The 21,704-nt window shown below is 42.0% G+C and overlaps 1 protein-coding gene across 1 annotated transcript; it reads left to right on the top strand.

The window, feature by feature from the left end:
- The first annotated feature begins 42 nt into the window (after positions 1 to 42).
- LOC139444911 (heat shock 70 kDa protein 14-like) lies at positions 43 to 20,182 on the top strand. The gene is made up of 14 exons (XM_071225917.1): positions 43 to 108; positions 2,579 to 2,659; positions 4,809 to 4,940; positions 6,212 to 6,317; positions 7,327 to 7,417; positions 8,476 to 8,580; positions 9,057 to 9,218; positions 11,013 to 11,168; positions 12,305 to 12,407; positions 14,207 to 14,335; positions 14,752 to 14,844; positions 16,063 to 16,236; positions 17,515 to 17,573; positions 18,047 to 20,182. The coding sequence occupies exons 1-14, from the start codon at positions 52 to 54 to the stop codon at positions 18,120 to 18,122; spliced, it is 1,524 nt and encodes a 507-aa protein (XP_071082018.1). The 5' UTR covers positions 43 to 51; the 3' UTR covers positions 18,123 to 20,182.
- Positions 20,183 to 21,704: the final 1,522 nt, after the last annotated feature.

Here is a 21,704-nt window from a genome sequence, read left to right as displayed (position 1 = left end):
CGGAAATTATATACTCTCTCCCTACCCCACCGGAAGTATTACAAAACTGTCATGGCGGCTTTTGGTGTTCATTTTGGCACGTGTTCTGCGTGCCTTGCTGTTTACAAGGTTAAACAAGATATATTCAGTTATATATTTCAGTGTCGTTAATAATTTGTAGTTCAGTCTATTGGCACATATCTAAATCACAGAGAATTCCTTTGAAATTATTGTAGAAATGTCCCTTCACAACACTATGTTATCGCCGGCGACATGATTCGTCGTTCGGTTTGTTGCCCTTGCCTACATCCGAAATTGAGTATTAATCAAGCCTCGTCTTAGTGCGGACATAAATTTGGCCATGGACACGGAACCAACCTTAAGCCAAATGTTGCGAGTTGAATCAAGGCAATCCAGTCAAATGCCCTTCTTGCATGAACCAGTACACTGCTTTGCACCCTCTCAGAAATACTCCATCATTGCCATGTCTTAGAAATATTCTTAGGTCAATCTAATGTCTAATGTCTCCATGTGAATTCCCCCGTCAGCCCGAAAATTACTTTCAGTTGAAGTATAATATCACAGTATTATGAAGTGATGAAAATCTGTAGGATTTCACTTGATGCATGTCATCGATCCCAATTGCGTGAATCAATGCTCATGATATGAATCACTGGATTGTCTGGTCCAGACTCAATTATTTACAGACCGCCGTCGTATAGCTGGAATATTGCTGAGTGAGAAGTTAAACAACAAACATACAAACTATAGGGTTTCATGTTTGGTCAAATCTTATTGTTAAAATTATTAGGGGATCCTTAGACATGTTAGATGGGTGATTACGATACCATAGCTGTGAAATCATAGCTATGTACTGCTCTATCTTTACTATCTGACTTCATAATAATGAGTCTGATGCTAATTTCGCACAGGCCTTCACAAGCTCCATCAGTGTGTATGGCTTACCTTTAGAATGCAGTATCACAGTCTTTTCAAACACGTCACAATACCCTATGATGTAATTTGTAGTATTTTGTTGCCAGTCACTCTGGCAAAACAATGCAGTGTAACGTCAGGGGTCAGCAAGTGTGCATAAGCTCCTCTCAGTGATCTCCGCGTGCAATGTCGTGAATAAGCCTAGCAATGCTGAGAGTTTTGAATATTTGTTTACTAAATATAGCCTGCGGCAGCGCATTTTATAGACATCACTTGTGAAAGCACTTTTATTTAAAAAATATGTTTTATTTGTTATTTGCACTTTGTTTCACTGTGTGGTCATAGATCAGTCAGTTAGCTGTTGTGCTAACAATCCGAAGGTTGCGAGTTCGCATCCGACAGATTTTAACAAAAACTGTCTGCTTGTCTTTGAGATACATGACCTACGGCAGAGATCGTCCACACGAGAAGTTGTGGTACTGTATTCCAAAGGTGCTCTGATTGCACATTTAAAAATATCATGGAATCTTTACACATCCTTGTTGCCAAGGAACGTTGGAACTACACCATTCATAATACTCATAAGACATTAAACATGTTTAAATAGTGATACATGGTTCTGATTACCCTAACATTGTATCCACCCAAATATTAGCTGCTGACCCTACGGGTTACTGTTAGTGTCTACTTTTACCATACAGGGCCCTATTCCACAAAGCTATCTTAGCGCTACGACAGTCGTAAGTCTATGTTAATGTTTAGGAGTTACAATTGTCTTAGTGCTACAATCGCCTTATGGAACAGGGCCCAGTACCACAAACTTTTCTAACAGGTCACAAAACCCTATGACATAATTTGTAAAATTGTGTTGCGAGACACACCGGTGAAACAATGCCCTGTGATGTCAGGAGTCATCAAATGTGAATAACCTCCTCTCAGTGATCTATCATCTCTACAAGTGATGTCATTGAATAAGCCCAGTGATGTTGATAGTTTTCAATATATGTTTACTAAGTCTATCCTGCAGCCGGGCATTTTATGCCAGACGTCAGTTTATGAAAACATTTTTATCATCTAAATATTTGGGGGTGGGTGGGTTGTCGCATCCAAGATTATTGCACTTACATAGCAACGTGCATGCCAAATGTGTGTGTGGCTGCTTGTACTTGTCCAGACTGATGCCGATTTATAGTGCTAGCTCACTGAGATGCCATGCTGCAGTTTAACATGAGTACCCCACTTGGACACAGTATAGAGACTCTGAGCCGACCAGTCCTTGTTTTAGCCTCTTAATGCCAAGCGCCAGACATGGTAACAACAAGTACCATCTTTTAACGTCTTTTGGTATGTCGCGGCGGGGATCGAACCCCGGACCTTCCGCTCTCTGGGTGGATGCTCTACCATTAGACAACAGAGGCGGTCGCTCTACAATGGCATAGCATTAGATATGACTGTATAAATACATTTGGAGAGTGTTACTTGTGAATTTTTATTGACATTTCCTGCAGACTTGATATTTGAAAAGATCCAGATAGGCTCCTGTTGTAATACAATGTTTGACGAGTACAATTTTGTTTTATCCCATGTAATGTATTGCAATAATTCAACACCTGACTATTATGACTATAGCGTTAAATTTCTAATACTCCACACTGTGTTTCAGGATGGGAAGGCAGATGTTGTTGCCAACGATCTCGGAGACAGAGTTACGCCCTGTGTTGTTGCATTCACCGACCATGATCAGGTATACACCAGGTTATGATTCGAAAATATGTTTTCCCAGCGGAGCCGTGGAGATCTGTGTCAAGAATAGGCTTCCAGCAACCCATGCTTGCTGTAAGAGACAACTAACGGGATCGGGTGGTCAGGCTCAAAGACTTGGTTGATGCATGTAATTATATCCTAATTGCGTAGATCGATGCTCATGATATCAATCACTCGATTGTCTGGTTTAGAATTTATTATTTACAAACCACCATCATATAGCTGGAATGTTGCTGAGTGTTGCGTTAAACAACAAACAAGTATTCCCAGTGACTGATTGCTGAGTGCGGTGTTAAACAACCAACATGCATGCAGAAGGCCGTGTGAGTGCAAGTATCATGAGCGTAACACTAAACCCAATAAACCTTACCCAATTTCTTTTCCCACCAACCAAACCAATTAAGATTATTTTTTCACATCTGAATCAAGAAATAAGAAACATGGAATTAAGTCTGGCATTTTGATTGATTGCTGTTATGGACCAGGCTTATGTCAGTGTCACAGTGAAATTACAATTATGCTGTCATATAATAATTGCCTGTTTACAAATTCCTCACATTAACACTGCATTGCATATGACCACATTGGTCAATCGACCCGTGGAATAGGTCTTCATCAACCCATGCTTGCTGTGAAAGGCGACTATGCTTGTTGTAAGAGGCGACTAACGGGATCGAGTGGACGGGCTAGCCTACTTGGTTGATACATGTCATCATATATCCCAGTTGCGTGGACCGATGCTCATGATGTCAATCATGGATTGTCTGGTCCAGACTCGATCATTTACAGACCGCCGTCATGTAGCTGGAATATTGCTGAGTGCAGCGTTAAACAACAAATAAACAAACAAGCATTGGTCAATCGTTAAAAATATCTCAGAGATCCATCTTGCGTTGCTTTGCTTGGATTATTCAGATAGAACACAGAAACATCAATTTCAAAATGACCCAACAAATGCACACTTGACCCTCTTTGTGTGTCTTCTAACTCACATTGCATCATAAGCAACAATAAAGCAGTTACTAATTACCTTCTAACAAAAACGACAGTCACAAGGTGAGATGGGGGCAAAAATAATTGTCTGTAATATTCAAACGATCATCAGTAATAATTAAATGCCAGCGGTAAAAAAACATTCTAATGGCAAGGGGATTGGTTGGTTGGTGTGTTGTTTAACGCCGCACTCAGCAATATTCCCGCTATATGACGGCGGTCTGTAAATAATCGAGTCTGTACCAGACAATCCAGTGATTAATATCATGAGCATCGATCCGCGCTCGCCTATTACGACAAGCATAGTCGCCTTTTACAAGGGGATCTCTCGGGAGTAAATAATCGAGTCTGTACCAGACAATCCAGTGATTAATATCATGAGCATCGATCCGCGCTCGCCTTTTACGACAAGCATAGTCGCCTTTTACAAGGGGATCTCTCGGGAGTCAACATGGAGTATCATATATCTATTGCCTCGCCGGTTCTCGATTAACATTTCACTACAAATGATAAAATTTGTTTAACCTCTTAAGTTTCATTTCTAATTACGTCATAACATTACTCTAAAACCTCTAATTTAAATCGATGTTTTATATCGTGATATGGAAGCTAATGATCTATATGTCTCATCATACAGTAAGAAAGGGAAATTTAAAACATGTCTTTTAAAATAACAGCTGGTGCTAGACAGGATTACCGTATTCGACATAATAAGCGCCCCGCTCTAATAAGCGCCCACGGCGATATTCGCTAATAAATTGGCCAGTGAACAATCCTAATTAGCACCCCTTCGGATTGATCAATGTACACAAGACTCATATATTCGCTTAAAACACGCACTCATCTTTTATATGCACACTTTATTATGGGCAATTAAATTCTGGAAAAATATATCTGTCTTACATAAACATTTCAGGCTGTCAGCATAAACCACGAAATTTACCTTTTAACTCTGTTTTTATCACTAAAATAATATTCTAATGAGAGCCCCCTATTTCTAATTTTGAGAGCGCCCTGGGAGCGTATTACGTCGAGTACGGTATATTTGATCATGCTGTCAGTTCATGTACAAAACACCGAGATACAGCTTGACAGAGCTAACTGTGGGTTTACACAATATTCACTCCTCCTTCCAGTCGGTCGGGGCGGCAGCCAAGCAGGGCATTATCAGGAATGCAGCCAACACCATCAGTAATGTTAAACAAATTCTGGGGCGGAAGATGGAGGACCCAGTGGTTGAGAACTTCAGCGCCAAGTCTACAGCCAAGGTAAGTCATTATGACAATCTCATTTAAATCGGATCTTTGTGTTTTGTGTTCTGTGAAAACATCTTGACAAGAGGCTTTTATGTAGAGGGGAATGTCCGAGTAACTCTCCATTCCTTAAAAATAATGGAGCAGAGGCCCATTATTTTTAAGGAATGGAGAGTTACGAGGATATTCCCCTACTTAAAACTCATCCCTACTTCTACACTTTGACAAAATGTTCTGTTGTTGAAAATATTTGAAAAATAAACCAGAACTCTTTGTTGTCTATATTTATACTGCGTAAGTCGCCCTTGGGTGATGCACGAGGAATGCGTTCTCTGTCGCTGTTGCACGTGCGCCAAGCTCCGTCGCGAGCTGACATTTACAATTCATGGTACACGGCTCTTCATAATTTCAAAACTAGTAATACATGCTGATGGGTATAATAGGAAATACAGAGCCCCGAACAAGCGATTTTTATATTACCTTATTTGTTTTTTCTCGTCAAAGGTTTATCTAACTGTTATAAATATGAACATTGGTGTGGGTAACCTGCTCTAACACAAACTATATACATATTATTTTGAGCTTTTAAGCATTATGCAAAATTATGAAATATTTAATCGCTAATTTCAAATCATGCCTTCATGTGCCGCAGTAGCTGAGATTGACAATTACACGTTTTCAAATCTAACGATGCGGGTTCGAACCCCGCTTGTGACACATGTTTTCGGAAAAAGAATGAAAATATTCACTTGTAAATAAGTGAAAAAAAAATAGTTCCGTCTGTTCCAAGTAGAAAATAATTCAAATGTTGCTTCAAGATATTGTATTCACTTGTAAATAAGTGAAAAAAAAATAGTTCCGTCTGTTCCAAGTAGAAAATAATTCAAATGTTGCTTCAAGATATTGTACAGCTGACAAGCAACTCTCCATTCCTGAAAAATAATGGAGCGTTCAAACAATGGAGGGGGCATGGGTGGCTCAGTCGTCTAAGGCGCCGCGATACGCAGTGCAGAGTTGCCAGAAACCTATGTGTGTGGGTTCGAATCCCGGTTCGCCTCGATTACGTTTCTAGGTTTGTCAGCACCATACCCGTGCTCGTGGGTTTCACCGAAGTGGTAAACGTCTGAGACCTGCATCACTTCGGACTTACCTCCCATATTAAGCTGACATGCCGTGATATAACTGGAAAACTGTTAAAAGCGGCGTGAAACCCAACTCACTCACTCACTCACTCAAACAATGGAATGACGTCACAGATGGGTTTTAATCCTATTGCATCTCCACAGGTGGTGGAGAAGAACGGGATTCCTCAGTTTGAAGTGAACCACAAAGGGAAGACAAGTCAGTACTCCGCCAGCCAGGTCACGGAGATTATCTACAGGAAGATGCTAGGTAGGAGATGTAGAGATTACTATACGTGAAGATCCGGGGTAGAATAGGTCTTCAGCAACCCATGATTGCCGTAAAAGGCGACTATGCTTGTATTAAGAGGCGACTAACAGGATCAGGTGGTCAGGCTTGCTGACTTAGTTGATGCATGTCATCGTATCCCAATAGCTTGGATTGATGCTCATGATGTCAATCACTGGATTGTCTGGTCCAGACTGGACTATTTACAGACCGCCGTCATATAGCTGAAATATTACTGAGTGCGACGTAAAACAACAAACAAGAACAACAGTAGCCATCAGGACCCACAGACTTTAGTACTTACCTAAACTTTTCAGGCCTTCCTTAACTAGACCGCAGCTTATTGTGACAGAAAGACTGACACGTTAATTTACTGCTGGCCATAAGGGAAAAATCAAATTTGAAACTACTGGCCCGACACGAGATATTCCAACCCTGGGCTTATGGGCAGGCGTTTATTTGGAACACTGCAAGTAGCTCTCGCCTACCATTTGTCTTACATATCTGAGACCTGCATCACTTGGGGCTTTCCCTTCATATTAAGTTGACACACCATGCTGTAAGTTGAATATTGTTAAAAAGCACACTCACTCACTCACTCACTCACTCATTTCACTCACTCATCTCACTCACTCACTCACTCACTCACTCACTCACTCACTCACTCACTCACTTACTCACTCACTCACTCACTCACTCATTTCATCGGTCGGTCAAAGTTTGGGAAAGGTCAGTCTGACGTGACCTGTAATGGGATGTCCTCAGATCTTTGTTTAGTGGTAACGAGAACTAAGATCTCATTTCAATGAGATTGACTGTGCATTAAACATAAGCTTGTTCGTATATTCCACTTACATACTGCAGGAATTATCCAGATGAAGTACCTTTGGCAGACAAATTTGGATTTTCTTAAAAGTCTGTATTTTCTGAAATTCAGCGTATTTTGATAATGTTAATATGTAAGTCTACACGTCTACACTTGCTCCACCAGAAACCGCCCAGAGTCACGGAGGGAGTGGCATTCAGGATGCAGTACTCACTGTGCCATTTGGCTTCGGGCCTGAACACAGAAACACCTTCAGGTGAGGATAACTGTACCATAACACTGTCACTGGAATTGTCTTCAGGGGATGTCTCCAGGGGTTGTTGACTGTTGAGTGTGAATGAGTATATAACTATTACTAATGGATACGACCCATGAAGATGTGGGGTAGAATAGGTCTTCAGCAACCCATGCTTGCCGTAAAAGGCGACTATGCTTGTCATAAGAGGATCAGGTGGTCAGGCTCGCTGACTTGGTTGATGCATGTCATCGTATCCCAATTGCGTGGATCAATGTTCATGGTGTCAATCACGGGATTGTCTGGTCCAGAATGGATCATTTACATACCGCCGTCATATAGCTGGAGTATTGCTGAGTGCGGCATTAAACAACAAACCAACCAATCAACCAAGATTTTGGATTTGAATCCTAGTTCGCTCTGATTATGTTTCCAGGTTTGTCAGCACCGTACTTGTGCTTGTTGGTTTCATCAAAGTGAAAGCTGTGTTAAACTCAACTCACTTACTCTCTGAGTATGACTTGGCTGTATATTCACTGGCCCCCTTGATAAAGGTGGAATTTGATTATTGTGGTTCACAATTATATTCATTCACCCTTTGTTAACTTTCTGACTGCCTCCGTGGTCTAGTGGTAGAGTGTCCGCCCGGAGAGCGGAAGGTCCAGGATTCGATCCCCGGCCACGTCATACCAAGAGACGTTAATAGATCGTACTTGTTGTTACCCTGTCTGGCGCTGACATTAAGGGGCTAAAACAAGGACTGGTCGGCTCAGAGTCAGTATACTGTGTCTGAGTGGGGTATTCATGTGAAACTGCGGCATGGTATCTCAGTGGGCTATCACTATTAATCGGCATCAGTCCGGACTAGTACAAGCAGCCACAAACACACACGTGCATGCACGTCGCTATATAAGTGCAATAATCTTGGACGCGACGTTAAAACCAATTTCACCTCACCTCACCTAATAACTTTCTAAATCATTGACATTTAAGTTTGAATAGCATTCAGAAGGATGCAAGTGATACGGAAATGGAAGCCTTTTACCATGTAGTCAAACATTTCATGTATCTTTTGACAGTGAGGCTGCCACCAAAGCCGGCTTCAACATCCTCAGATTAATCAACGAAGCATCAGCTGCAGCCTTGGCGTATGACCTTGGGCAGATGGACCATTCAGAGAGCAGGTAACTTCATCCATGTTGATGACTCAAAGGGGAGGTGGGATGAGGACATATATTGGCCCATGATCTGCATAAAAGTTGGAAAAGTTAGCAGATCTGTTCACACGAGTGAGAGCAGGACTTTTCAATCCAATATTTGCTTGGTTTGAAGTAGCAGCAATACAATGTGTGAATGTTGCCCATGTTATGACCATACTTGCCTGCCTAATCAATAAAGTTATCCTGCATTATCCTATATTATCCTGCATTATCCTGCAGCTTGGGTCACGTGATGGCTGTAGTTCGGCCTGTTTTGGTGAGTCATTTATGGAAACGTTTCTCTCTGGGTGAGATATCGCCTTTGAGATCACGTTTCGGTTCAAGAGCAAGAGATTGCATTTTATGTGATGCAGGATAAGTATTAAATATCCCAAAATTAGATATTAATATTTATCAGTCCTACGACATGAAACTTCTACCTTTCGTGATCGTGCTTCCAGCTATGCCCTGGTGTACCGGCTGGGAGGCACGTCAAGCGATGCCACAGTGCTGAAGATAGAGAACGGAATGTACAGAGTCTGTTCATCCACAGCAGACACTCAGTTCGGCGGCAACCAGTTCACAGAAGTCCTGCTCAAGTATCTTGCTACTGAGTTTAAGAGGTAGGTGCAGAGTGCAGTTTGTCACATCTTCAAAATCAGGTGGTCAGTAGAGCTGAGTATCGCCTGGTATCTTGCGATATGATTCGTATCACGATATGGACTGACGATACTACTGGTATAACGATACACCACATCAATAGTAAGAAATGATGAAATCTCTGAAATACAGCTCTAAAACCTTTATACATTTATGTATTGACATCTAAAAAACTTTAAGGAAGAAAGCCACAAGAACAAAACAGGTTTAAATGAAGGGATGGTTATTTAATGTAACAGTCAGTCCTCGTCCTCAGCTACCGCTCCTTGTGTTCTGCCATGCTTACAGGTGGCGCTGTGCTACTTCTGCCATAATGGGAGGTAACGCTATTATTTCTTGTTCTATTTATAGCATATCACGATCTGACAAACAGATGATGCAAGTATCGGGTGAACCTAAGTATCGATTATATCGTGGACCGTATCAGTGAATCGTTACAGCCCTAGTGGTCAGGCTCGCTTACTTGGTTGATGTATTCTCAGTGTACCCGGGGCGGTCGGGTAGCTTAGTGGTAAAGCGTTCGCTTGTCACGCTGAAGACCCGGGTTCGATTCCTAACATGGGTACAATGTGTGAAGCCCATTTCTGGTGTCCCCTGCCGTGATATTGCTCGAATATTGCTAAAAGCGGCGTAAAACCATACTCACTCACTCACTCACTCTCAGTGTCTCCCGACAACATGGATCGTTGCTCATAATATCTGACTAGATTATTTATAAGCCTGTAGCATGAATATTGCTGAATGCATCTTTAAGCAACAAACACACACACACCTCCAAATTAGGGCATATAAGTTCTACTCTTCTTTCCTCATTATGCAAGAAATATATATATTCAAACAATATGTCTATGTGATGAGTAAGGTGTTTGCATAAAGTGAATTCCAATTTTGAGATATTGGTATCGTCATAATTTAGGAATATCAGCCATTCAAATGTGCCTCAACAATGATGACCTTGAAGTATATGGTGATCCTTTTGACCTTTTGTCAGGCTTAACAAAATAAGAATTGGTTCTCAGGCAATGGTTTTTGAAAAGTTAGTGCGGGCGGGTTTTTCCTTTTTTTGTGGGGGTAGTTCAAACGAGTATGTAACCAAATAAACAGTTGTGAAACCAAATAAATGATTGTATGCAATCAACCTGAGAAAGAGCCTTCCTACCTAAATGTATTCCTTGATGAGTAAAATACTGGAATACTGTATTTGGCTACTGTTGGACTTGGAATATTTAAGGAATGGAAATATAAACGAAACATGCGGCGAACTTTATGATGATGTGGGCAGTGCCTGAGGACCGAGCCCATTATTTTTTTATTATAAGGGTAACGCTATCATTTGCAGAAGCCTGGGGTCTTCCATTAACTGCCCGACGAAGGAAGACAGAGGGCTTCTGGAAATGATAATGCCCTGAAAAATAGCGTTACTGTTATTATAGCTAAAATGGATGGAATTTGTTATCAAATAAAAAGAAACAACAATATCGATTTTGAAACATTTACTGCAATCAACACAAATGTCAGGGACCCACTTTTATAAATATGGAAATGTCATAGAACAAACCAGATGACTTCACTATTGAACGTGACGTCAGCTATCCCTATCCTATGACGTCACCTAACAATGGGCGTGATAATGGCCCGTCGTCAAGTAATATGAAAGCATTATCAAGTTACAGTGGCCCCCTCATTTCTGCTAACATACGGGCGTTTTAATGATAATTCTATCCATTTTGGCTATAAACCATGCTAATGCATTGCAGACAATACAAGGCTGATGTGACTGAAAACAAGCGCTCGGTTACCAAGCTACGCTTCGCTGCTGAAACCTGCAAGCATGCTCTGTCCACACTGGGTAATGCCAAGTGTGCTGTCGACTCTCTCTACGATGGCATGGACTTCCATCACGGGGTGTCAAGGTGAGAGGCTTGGAAACACTTGACAGACAGCTAGTTCATTAAAGTAAGACGAGTTCTATGGATAAACAACTTCTTTATTACAATTAGTGCGACGTTTCAGTGTAGATCCTAACACCTTTATCAAGCAATAGATGCTTGATAAAGGTGTTAGGATCTACACCGAAACGTCGCACTAATCGCTAATTGTAATAAAGAAGTTGTTTATCCATAGAACTCGTCTTACTTCATCACTCCAACTTCTAAATGCCACTGAAAGAAGCTAGTTCATTGTAGTTCCTTTTAACCTTTGGTGGATCTCACAATATTGGGGATTCTGGATTAGAATAGGTCCCTAGCAGGTGGATTAGGTTGTCAGGCTGGGTGACGTTATGGTTTCCCTTAATGTCACAGGATTGTCGGATCCAGTTGATTATTTTTGTGAGCGCTGCCTGTGTATATCTGGGGTAGAAAAGGTCTTCAGCAACCCTTGCTTGCCATAAAAGGCGACTGTTTCCTGTAAGAGACGACAAACAGGATCAGGTAGTTAGGCTCGCTGTCTTGGTTTGCGCATGTCATCGCATCCCAGTTGCGAAGATCGATGCTCGTGATGTCAATCACTGGATTGTCTGGTCCAGACTCGATTATTTACAGACCGCTGTCATATAGCTGGAATATTGCTGAGTGCAGTGTTTAACAACAAACAAAATTAAATTGGGCGCTGTCATGTTGCTGAAATATTGGTGAATGCAGCGTTAAACAACAAACCAACACAATACCAGTTGATTGTTTTGAAATAAGGAACCAGATATCCACAAGGGCTGTGTGGTTGTCGGGAGTTCGTTCCCCGGCCGCATCATACCAAAAGACGTTAAAAGATGGTACTTGTTGTTACCCTGCCTGGTGCTCGGCATTGAGGGGCTAAAACTAGGACTGGACAGCACGGAGTATCTCAGTAGACAAGCACTATTAAATCTGCATCAGTCTGGACTAGTACAAGCAGACACACACACGTGCAAGCACGTCGCTTGTAACTGCAATAATCTTGGACGCGACATTAAACCCTATTTTACATCACCTGATGCCTTTAACAACGGCACTCTGTAAGATTTTAACATTTGTTTTGCCTGTGTTGCCCTCATGTTAACCTTGTGTTCCAGGGCTCGGTTTGAGAGTCTGTGCACCAGTCTCTTGCAGCAGGGCAGTGGCCTCATAGAGAAGTGCCTAGCTGAGGCGGGGCTCAACAAGACAGACATCAGTAAAGTACGTCCATTTGCAACACTGACATGGTCAGTTTACTCCATCATGCTTGGAGAACTTGTTAACCCAATGTAGTTATCTCCCCTTATCCAGTTGCCTTGTCTGATATAGTTATCTCCCCTTGTCCAGTTGCCATGTCTGATGTAGTTATCTCCCCTTGTCCAGTTGCCATGTTTGATGTAGTTATCTCCCCTTATCCAGTTGCCTTGTCTGATGTAGTTATCTCCCCTTATCCAGTTGCCTTGTCTGATGTTGTTATCTCCCCTTATCCAGTTGCCATGTTTGTTGTAGTTATCTCCCCTTGTCCAGTTGCTGTGTCTGATGTAGTTATCTCCCCATGTCCAGTCGCCATGTCTGATGTGGTTATCTCCCCTTGTCCAGTTGCCATCAAGCTCCTCACAGCGATGGTACGTTCCCGGAGCTCTCTATACTATCGCTGCCACCAGTCAAAACTCCAAGCATGGTTGGGGTCACCTATTCCAGTGGGGAGTATTGACTGGTGGAAGCGATAGTATAGAGAGTTCTGCGAACGGGCTATCGCTGCGAGGAGCTTGACTTGCCATGTCTGATGCAGTTATCTCCCCTTATCCAGTTCCCATGTCTGATGTAGTAATCTCCTTGTCCACTTGCCACGTCTGATTGGGTTAGCATTTCTTCAAAGAACAGGTGAGCACGTAGTGGGACTAAATATGTGTTTTGTTGTTTTTTTGTGCAATGTTATGAATTTTTACCTTGATTTCACCTCTTTGCATTTTGACCATAGTAAAAGCTGAAACCTCTTAATGCCATTTTGTTTCAAAAATGCAATGAAATTTGGTATTTATATAGTTTCTTGTGAGATTCAGCACCTTTGTTCCAGTTTTTGAAATTTTGATCTTATTTTGACCATGCTCTTAATTTCTCTCAATATGCATTTTTGGCTCTGTAATATGAAGCTGCCAGACTAATGGAGCTGTGCTCTGGCACATATGTTCCTTCATATGATGACTTCATATACTACTCAGCATTTGCTTAGAACCAAAATAGTTATCTCCATGTGTGTGGTCCTTAGCAAATGTTGAAAAGTATATTTTCTTAAAATTTCAAAAAAAGTTTAATGTCAGTTTTTCTTCATTATTTATGCAGGAAATATTTGAATATGATCACTGGGAGTAGTTTAGCTTTTGTTATGTGGCTGTCTATGTTGACATTTTTAAATAGAGCCTTAGAATTCAAAGTAACATTAGAACACGGATATAACAAACTCCAAGGGACCAGAGAAATCAGTTCGTTATATCCGTTGTTCGTAATACACGTTTTCAATCGGAAACGTCCACCATCTTGGTTAAGACAAAACAACGATTCTCCAATGACAGACATGATATTTTACAGACAATATTACATGTACAGGAAAGATTAACACGATGCATATTTAACAAGGTTGATCCTTAACCGCTGATTGTATTGATTCGGCGCCATTGTGTTGATTCGCCGCTGATTGCGTACAGCCAATTGTCAGTGACACTTGACACTGAGTGAGATTTCTCAGTTTGTTGTACACGTCACTAATAAGGGATAGATGGGCTTATCGGTGATCAGATATCAGTTCCGTATCCGTTAGTTCGCTGTAGAGAGTTTGTAAACGTTATATGATATTATATAGGAGATCATTCAGGGATTTTTTAACAGATCGTTATATCCGTTTGTTCGCTATATCTGTGTTTGTTATATCCGTGTTCTTCTGTATGTCGTTGCCAATGTGACATGAGACCAGTCAGCTATTAGGTAGATATGTTACCACGGCAACTGACCTCTCCTTCCAGGTGATTCTGTGTGGGGGCGGGGCCAAGGTGCCGATTGTGCAGAAGTCCGTGGCTGACACTGTCAAAGGAGCAGAGATTCTGACCTCCATATCTCCAGATGAGGTCATTGCCATGGGAGCCGCTAAAGAGGTAGGATTTATCTACAACCTACGGGGATATTTCAAAGAAAATTGAGCCATGCTATTAGTGATTGTGTGTATCAATCAACATAGTTGCGTTTTTTTCCAAGTGGTATTGACAGTGTTATCAATTGGGTGTTGCTACATGTTTTAGAATTTTCTTTATCAATTTGTGAAGAAATGTAACATGCTTACATACAGATTAATGATGTCTTCTTGTATGGTCAATGTTGTCTCAATATGTGGTCAAATATCTAAGAAAATTTAATACTATTAATTATATGATATATGATATTCCCTAGACATTGCTATGTGGTAAATTGTGAACTATGCACAGTGAAAATGTACACACTAACACCTTTTATAAATAGATGTTTCGTGATTTCAAGTTCTCTTTATTGTTTATTCTATGTTTTTGTATTGCAGGCAGCATTCCTTGTTGGGAAGGAGATCGAAGATTTGAAAGATCATGAAGAGCACACCCAGGCCAGGTGCCTCTCCAGCTGTGTCTGTGTGAAGGTGTGTCTGTGTGAAGGTGTGTTGGGTGTCTGTGTGAAGGTGTGTCTGTGTAAAGGTGTGTTGGGTGTCTGTGTGAAGGTGTGTTGGGTGTCTGTGTGAAGGTGTGTCTGTGTGAAGGTGTGTTGGGTGTCTGTGTGAAGGTGTGTCTGTGTGAAGGTGTGTTGGGTGTCTGTGTGAAGGTGTGTCTGTGTGAATGTGTGTTGGGTGTCTATGTGAAGGTGTGTTGGGTGTCTGTGTGAAGGTGTGTTGGGTGTCTTTGTGAATGTGTGTTGGGTGTCTGTGTGAAGGTGTGTCGGGTGTCTATGTGAAGGTGTGTTTGGGTGTCTGTGTGAAGGTGTGTTGGGTGTCTGTGTGAAGGTGTGTCTGTGTGAAGGTGTGTTTGGGTGTCTGTGTTAAGGTGTGTCTGTGTGAAGGTGTGTTGGGTGTCTGTGTGTTGGGTGTCTGTGTGAAGGTGTGTTTCGGTGTCTATGTGAAGGTGTGTTGGGTGTCTGTGTGAAGGTGTGTTGGGTGTCTGTGTGAAGGTGTGTTTGGGTGTCTATGTGAAGGTGTGTTGGGTGTCTGTGTGAAGGTGTGTTGGGTGTCTGTGTGAAGGTGTGTTGGGTGTCTGTGTGAAGGTGTGTTTTGGTGTCTGTGTGAAAGTGTGTTTGGGTGTCTGTGTGAAGGTGTGTTGGGTGTCTATGTGAAAGTGTGTTTGGGTGTCTGTGTGAAAGTGTGTTTGGGTGTCTGTGTGAAGGTGTGTTGGGTGTCTGTGTGAAGGTGTGCTTGGGTGTCTGTGTGAAGGTGTGTTGGGTGTCTGTGTGAAGGTGTGTTGGGTGTCTGTGTGAAGGTGTGTTGGGTGTCTGTGTGAAGGTTTGTTTGGGTGTGTGTGTGTGAAGGTGTGTTGGGTGTCTGTGTGAAAGTGTGTTTGGGTGTCTGTGTGAAAGTGTGTTTGGGTGTCTGTGTGAAGGTGTGTTGGGTGTCTGTGTGAAGGTGTGTTGGGTGTCTGTGTGAAAGTGTGTTTGGGTGTCTGTGTGAAAGTGTGTTTGGGTGTCTGTGTGAAAGTGTGTTTGGGTGTCTGTGTGAAGGTGTGTTGCTGGTGTCTATGTGAAATTGTGTTGGGGTGTCTATGTGAAGGTGTCTTGGGTGTCTGTGTGAAGGGATGTCATTTGTTGTTTGTGGATGCCATGGGTTAACTGGTATTAAATTGATGATGCTTGCAAGACTTGCTTGATGCTGCAGGTATCAGATGATCCCGAGACGGACAACCTGATCACAGCGCTGCCGAAGCTTAGCCTCATCCCTTCCAGGAAGCAGCACACTTTCACACTCGCCGACGCGCAGGACAACTTCAGCATGGAGGTCTACGAGGCCAGTGACCCGCCCACACTACAAAACTCGTCCCTACTAGCCAGGGTGAGTTATTCCAGGCTTAAAAAATAAAAGAATTGGTTCTCAGGCAAAGACTTTTGAAAACATAGTGCATGCGGGCAGTGTTTTTTATTTGTTGGCTTGTTCGAACGGTATCCTCTCATCAGTCCTACAGGCCATTTGTCATACAGCTTACAACAACATAGGGGGGCACGGGTGACCTAGTCGTCTGAGGCGCTGCGATTCGCTGTGCAGAGTTGCGTCCCTTGGGCACGCCAGAAACCTATGATTGTGGGTTCGAATCCCGGTTCGCCCCAATTATGTTTCTAGGTTTGTCAGCACCATACCCGTGCTCGTGGGTTTCACCGAAGTGGAAAACGTCTGAGACCTGCATCACTTCGGCTTTCCTCCAACATTAAGCTGACACGCCGTGATATAACTGGAATACTCACTCTTTCACTCTACCTATCAATATGAACTGTTCCCCACAGATCATTAACTGTGTTCATGTTGAAGTTTGAATTATAGGGAACACCAGGATTATAATTATGAATGATCTTGTGCTATTTCATTTGCAGATTGTAAGAAAACTAATTGTAAAGCAGAAAAGTAATGAATAAATTAGTATGGTTTATTCAACATAATATTATAAATATGAACCATGTTTAACAAGAAACATCTCTAGTCTCCTTTCATGGGATTACATGAATTTTAATTTTTTTAACCTCAAAGGTCAAAGTATTTATTAAAACAACATATTAATTATTTGTTAGTAAAAGAAGTTACAGTGACTTTGATCATTTTATTACCCTCTTCTCACAAGATAACCAGCTCACAACAACTCACCCTTTATGACTTTAACATTGTTGTTGTAACAAAGACCTTAACTCAGAGTGTTGGGTCATACCATTACAGCTTAAGGTGAGTGCTCTAATCACCCCCCTACTCAACTGTATGACAATTGGCAATAACAAGGTGTATGACAAATGGCCTGTCTGACTGATGGAAGGGAACCGATCAAACTAGTATGTAACCAAATAAACAGCCTCCCTACATAAACAAGCATACAAACTCCATAAACAAGCATACAAACGCCATAAACAAGCCTACAAACTCCTTAAACAAGCATACAAAACTCCATAAACAAGCATACAAACGCCATAAACAAGCATACAAACTCCATAAACAAGCATACAAACTCCATAAACAAGCATACAAACTCCATAAACAAGCATACAAACTCCTCGGTGGTCATTTTCAGTCATTGAGGTGATTGATTGAATTTGGGGTATGTTTCATGATTTCTGATTATTTCACTCACAGATAGTGATGCGAGACCTTCCTACGCCAAGCAGTATACAGGCAAACTTCCATCTAAGAAGGTAGGCTCTAATTCCTGTGAACATTGTTTTGTTTAGCTCTTAGTCAAACTTTGCGAGAGATCATTCTGATGTGAACCGTAATGGATGCCGTCAGATCTTTGTTCAGCCGTACGGGTGGCCCAGTCGTCTAAGGCGCCGCGATTCGCTGTGCAGGGTTGCATCCCTTGGCACGCCAGAAACCTATGATTGTGGGTTCGAATCCCGGTTCGCCCTGATTATGTTTCTAGGTTTGTCAGCACCATACCCGTGCTCGTGGGTTTCACCGAAGTGGTAAACGTCTGAGACCTGCATAACTTCGGGCTTTCCTCCCACATTAAGCTGGCACGCCGTGATATAACTGGAATAATGTTAAAAGCGGTGTTAAACCCAACTCACTCACTCACTCACTCAGCAGTAACAAGAACTAATATCTGATTTTAATGAGATTGAGTCAGTTCATATCCCCTACTTCTACGTTCAATCTGTCATTTCAGAGAGGGTACCCTCCATGTGACCTGCCAAGAGCTGACTTCAAACAGGGAAGAAAGTGTCACGATTGGCATCAGCTGATGATGGGGCAGTCCTATAAGCATTATGTGACAAACTTTCCTGTGCCAGTATATCAAATATGAAAATGTGGTCAGTCATTGGATGTGTTGTTCACCATTGTTGTGTATCATGAAAACATCCTGACTTCATATGTAGATTAACATATTTTCTGTTAATATGAACATTGTAAATATGTTTTTGCAAGGCAACGATTTGTTCTGTCTTTGCAGCATAATGTGGTAAGTTGTCTCCCTTTAGCTGATTGTGGAGGCTGTGCATGTGTTGTTGACTCCACACAATATCATTAAAGTCAGATTTGTACTCCACTATGATTCCACTCTGCATTGATGAGTGAGTGAGTATGTTTTTATGATGCTTTTAGCAGTATTCCAGCGATATCACAGCAGGGGACACCAGAAATGGGCTTCCCACATTGTACCCATGTGGGAAATTGAACCCAGGTCTTTGGCGTGATGTGCCAAAGCATTAACCACTCAGCTACCCCACCGCCCCGCATAAAGATCTGAAAAAACCCCGATGGGAGGTTGCATCAGGTGAACTTTCCTACCAGGGTCAAGGCTTCTAAATTATCATTATGAGTGACCCAAGCATTCAGACAACCATACCTGATGTCTGTATCACAAAAACAAATATAATTGGGTAGCTCCAAATGCAAAAAAGTAAAGCTATGCTGTTATATTGTTTGGGATATTTTATGCACCTTGTAGTTTTGGAGCACCATGGCATCTACACCCAAAAGGTTCTACTATTGAGGGTGGCATTGTTTTGTGACTTTTCTTTTCCTCAGATGGAACATGCTGATTTAAGGCATTACAGAAACGAAACTGAATCGTTTTAGAAAACTGACATGTGATTGGCTGAGGAACCCACACTTCCTTCTAGACTGGATGGTCAATGTTCACTCTGGGCTCAGCTGGCCTATGGAGATGTCCTCTGATCAGGATGCCAAGTCCCAGTTTGTCCCGATTATGGTCAGCACCATACCCATGCTTGTGGGTTTCACCGAGGTGTAAACATCTGTGACCTCACTTTGGGGTATCCACATTAAGCTGACAGGCCATGATATAACTGGAATTCTGTTAAAAGCAGCATTAAACACAGGTCAGTCACCCACACTCTCACTCAGATCTGCAATCAGAGAGGTATCGAATCGGAGAAAAAGATCTGATTTTAATGAGATAGGCTCCCCATGGACCCGTGGCAGCGTACTTCCTCCATGACAAAATCCTTTGTTACCTTTGACAGGCAATCACATCAGAAATTGTTAAATCATTTTGTTTAAGAAACTTTTGCAAAGCTAAATACATTTCGCAGTGTTTGCTACTTTAAATGGTTGCTATTTTTGTACAGCAGATAGAATGTTTTGATTAAGACAGAGTTTGACATTTTGAATGCATGATACATGCATGTGCATCCAGTACATGCAGATGCAGGTTTGGAGGCAGATAATGACCAGATTGCATCCAAGGGATGCTTAAAAGGATCTATTATTTTACATGAATTGTATTGTTTATCAAAGATAAATCTTCATATCTTTGTGTGTCGCCGTGATATTGCTTGAAGATTGCTGAAAGTGGCGTAAAACCATACTCCTCTTCATCATATCATAGAACAAATCACTGAGCTTATGTAGAGGATGATAAATAATTTTTATGAGAGTTACCTCCCTTAGAAGTGCCAGAATCCTATGATCATGTTCGAATTCCAGATTTGCCTATTGTGATGCTTGATTTGTTCCGACCATGACCGTGGTTTTCAACACAGTGTCAATGTATTAAAACCTGTATCACTTTAGGCTTTCCTCCCGCGTAAAGGTAACATGGCATAATTGAAATACTTTTCAAAATGGTTTTAGCTCCTTCTGATTTGTTTGATCGTGAAGCTGAGGCATGTATGAGTGTTGTTCAACATTTTCTCTGAAGCCCCTAGAACCTGTGTTTTATGTATGCAAGGTTTACTATGAAGATCATATGGGTGGTGTGTTCAACATGAAGGATGTTTTGCATGTTGTAAGAATGCTGAATATATTGTGTATATTTGAGTAAACAAACTTTGTCCAATTTATGTCTTGTGTTGTTTGTAAACTTTCCTGACTATTTAACAGACCAACTTAACAGATTCATTGGTATACGAGGAGCTGGGTGTCCCAGTCATAGGCATTTTGTACAAGACAAATTCTATGTGCAGAGTTGCATCCCTTAGGCATCGATTACTGTGATTTAAGGTTTGGGTCCCTGATTCTCCTTTACTGTAGTCCGCCTCTGTGGTCTAGTGGTAGAGCGTCTGCCCGGAGAGCGGAAGGTCCGGGGTTCGGTCCCCAGCCGCATCATACCAAAAGACGTTAAAAGATGGTACTTGTTATTACCCTGTCTGGCGCTTGGCATTAAGGGGCTAAAACAAGGACTGGTTGACTCGGAGTCAGTATACTGTGTCTGAGTGGGGTATTCATGTTAAACTGCAGCATGGTATCTCAGTGAGCTAGCACTATAAATCGGCATCAGTCTGGACAAGTACAAGCAACCACACACACACGTGCATGCACGTCGCTTTATAAGTGCAATAATCTTGGACGAGACGTTAAACCCCATTTCACCTCACCTCACCTTGACTGTAATTCAGGATCTGTCAGCACTCTTGCTCGACCATGAAGATCCGGGGCTAGGTCTTCAGTAACCCTTGCTGTCCGGAGAGTAAAAGGCTGTCTGGATCGGATGGTCTGGCTCGCTGACTTGTTTGATGCATGTCATCGTATCCCAATTGTGTTTATCAAGCTTATGATGTCAATCACTGGATTGTCTAGTCGAGACTTGGTTATGTACAGACCACTGTCATATTGCTGGATTATTGCTGAGTGCAGCGTTAAATAAACAAAGCATGTGCTGGTGGACAAATATATGACAGTGAATCGATCCAGAATTAGACAATACACTGGATGGTTGATAATGCTGGGTGCTGGCCCTAGTAGCAAAATCGTAGCTTTGTACTTCTCTGCTTAAAGTATCGGACACCCACTGATCGCTGCAATACGTTGCTACGATTCACGCCTTAATAAAGTTCTCCGTAAGTCTACCCGATTTTACACAAGCCTTCACAAGACCCGTCGCCCCTGATGGGGTGATCCTACCTTGCATCACACACGTGTCACAGCCATTGGAATTCGTTCAACATGTCACTCGGGAACTTTCTTGTTGTCGTTCTTGACTTAGTTTTAGCTTTGCCATACGTCAAATTTTTCTCATTGGACATTTTGTCATCACTAATTGTGTCTTTACCATCAACATCACCTGACACTCTTTTTCCTTTTCTCCTTTTGATTTCCACCTTAAATTAAAAAGAGTCGTCTGCTTTCCCTCCACCCAAGCCGACCGCCTCCGTCGTCTAATGGTAGAGCGTCCGCCCGGAGAGTGGAAGGTCCGGGGTTCGATCCCCGACCGCGTCACACCAAATGACGTTATATGATGGTACTTGTTGTTACCCTGTCTGGCGCTCGGCATTCAGGGGCTAAAACAAGTACTGGTCAGCTCGGAGTCAGTATACTGTGTCTGAGTGGGGTATTCATTTTAAACTGCGGCATGGTATCTC

The sequence above is a fragment of the Haliotis cracherodii genome, unplaced genomic scaffold, assembly GCF_022045235.1.
Source record: "Haliotis cracherodii isolate W230 unplaced genomic scaffold, xgHalCrac1.p SCAF_6, whole genome shotgun sequence".
Classification (NCBI taxonomy): Eukaryota; Metazoa; Mollusca; class Gastropoda; order Lepetellida; family Haliotidae; genus Haliotis; species Haliotis cracherodii.
The sequence above is the reverse complement of the archived record's forward strand: the minus strand, read 5'-3'. Positions and strand labels throughout refer to the sequence as shown.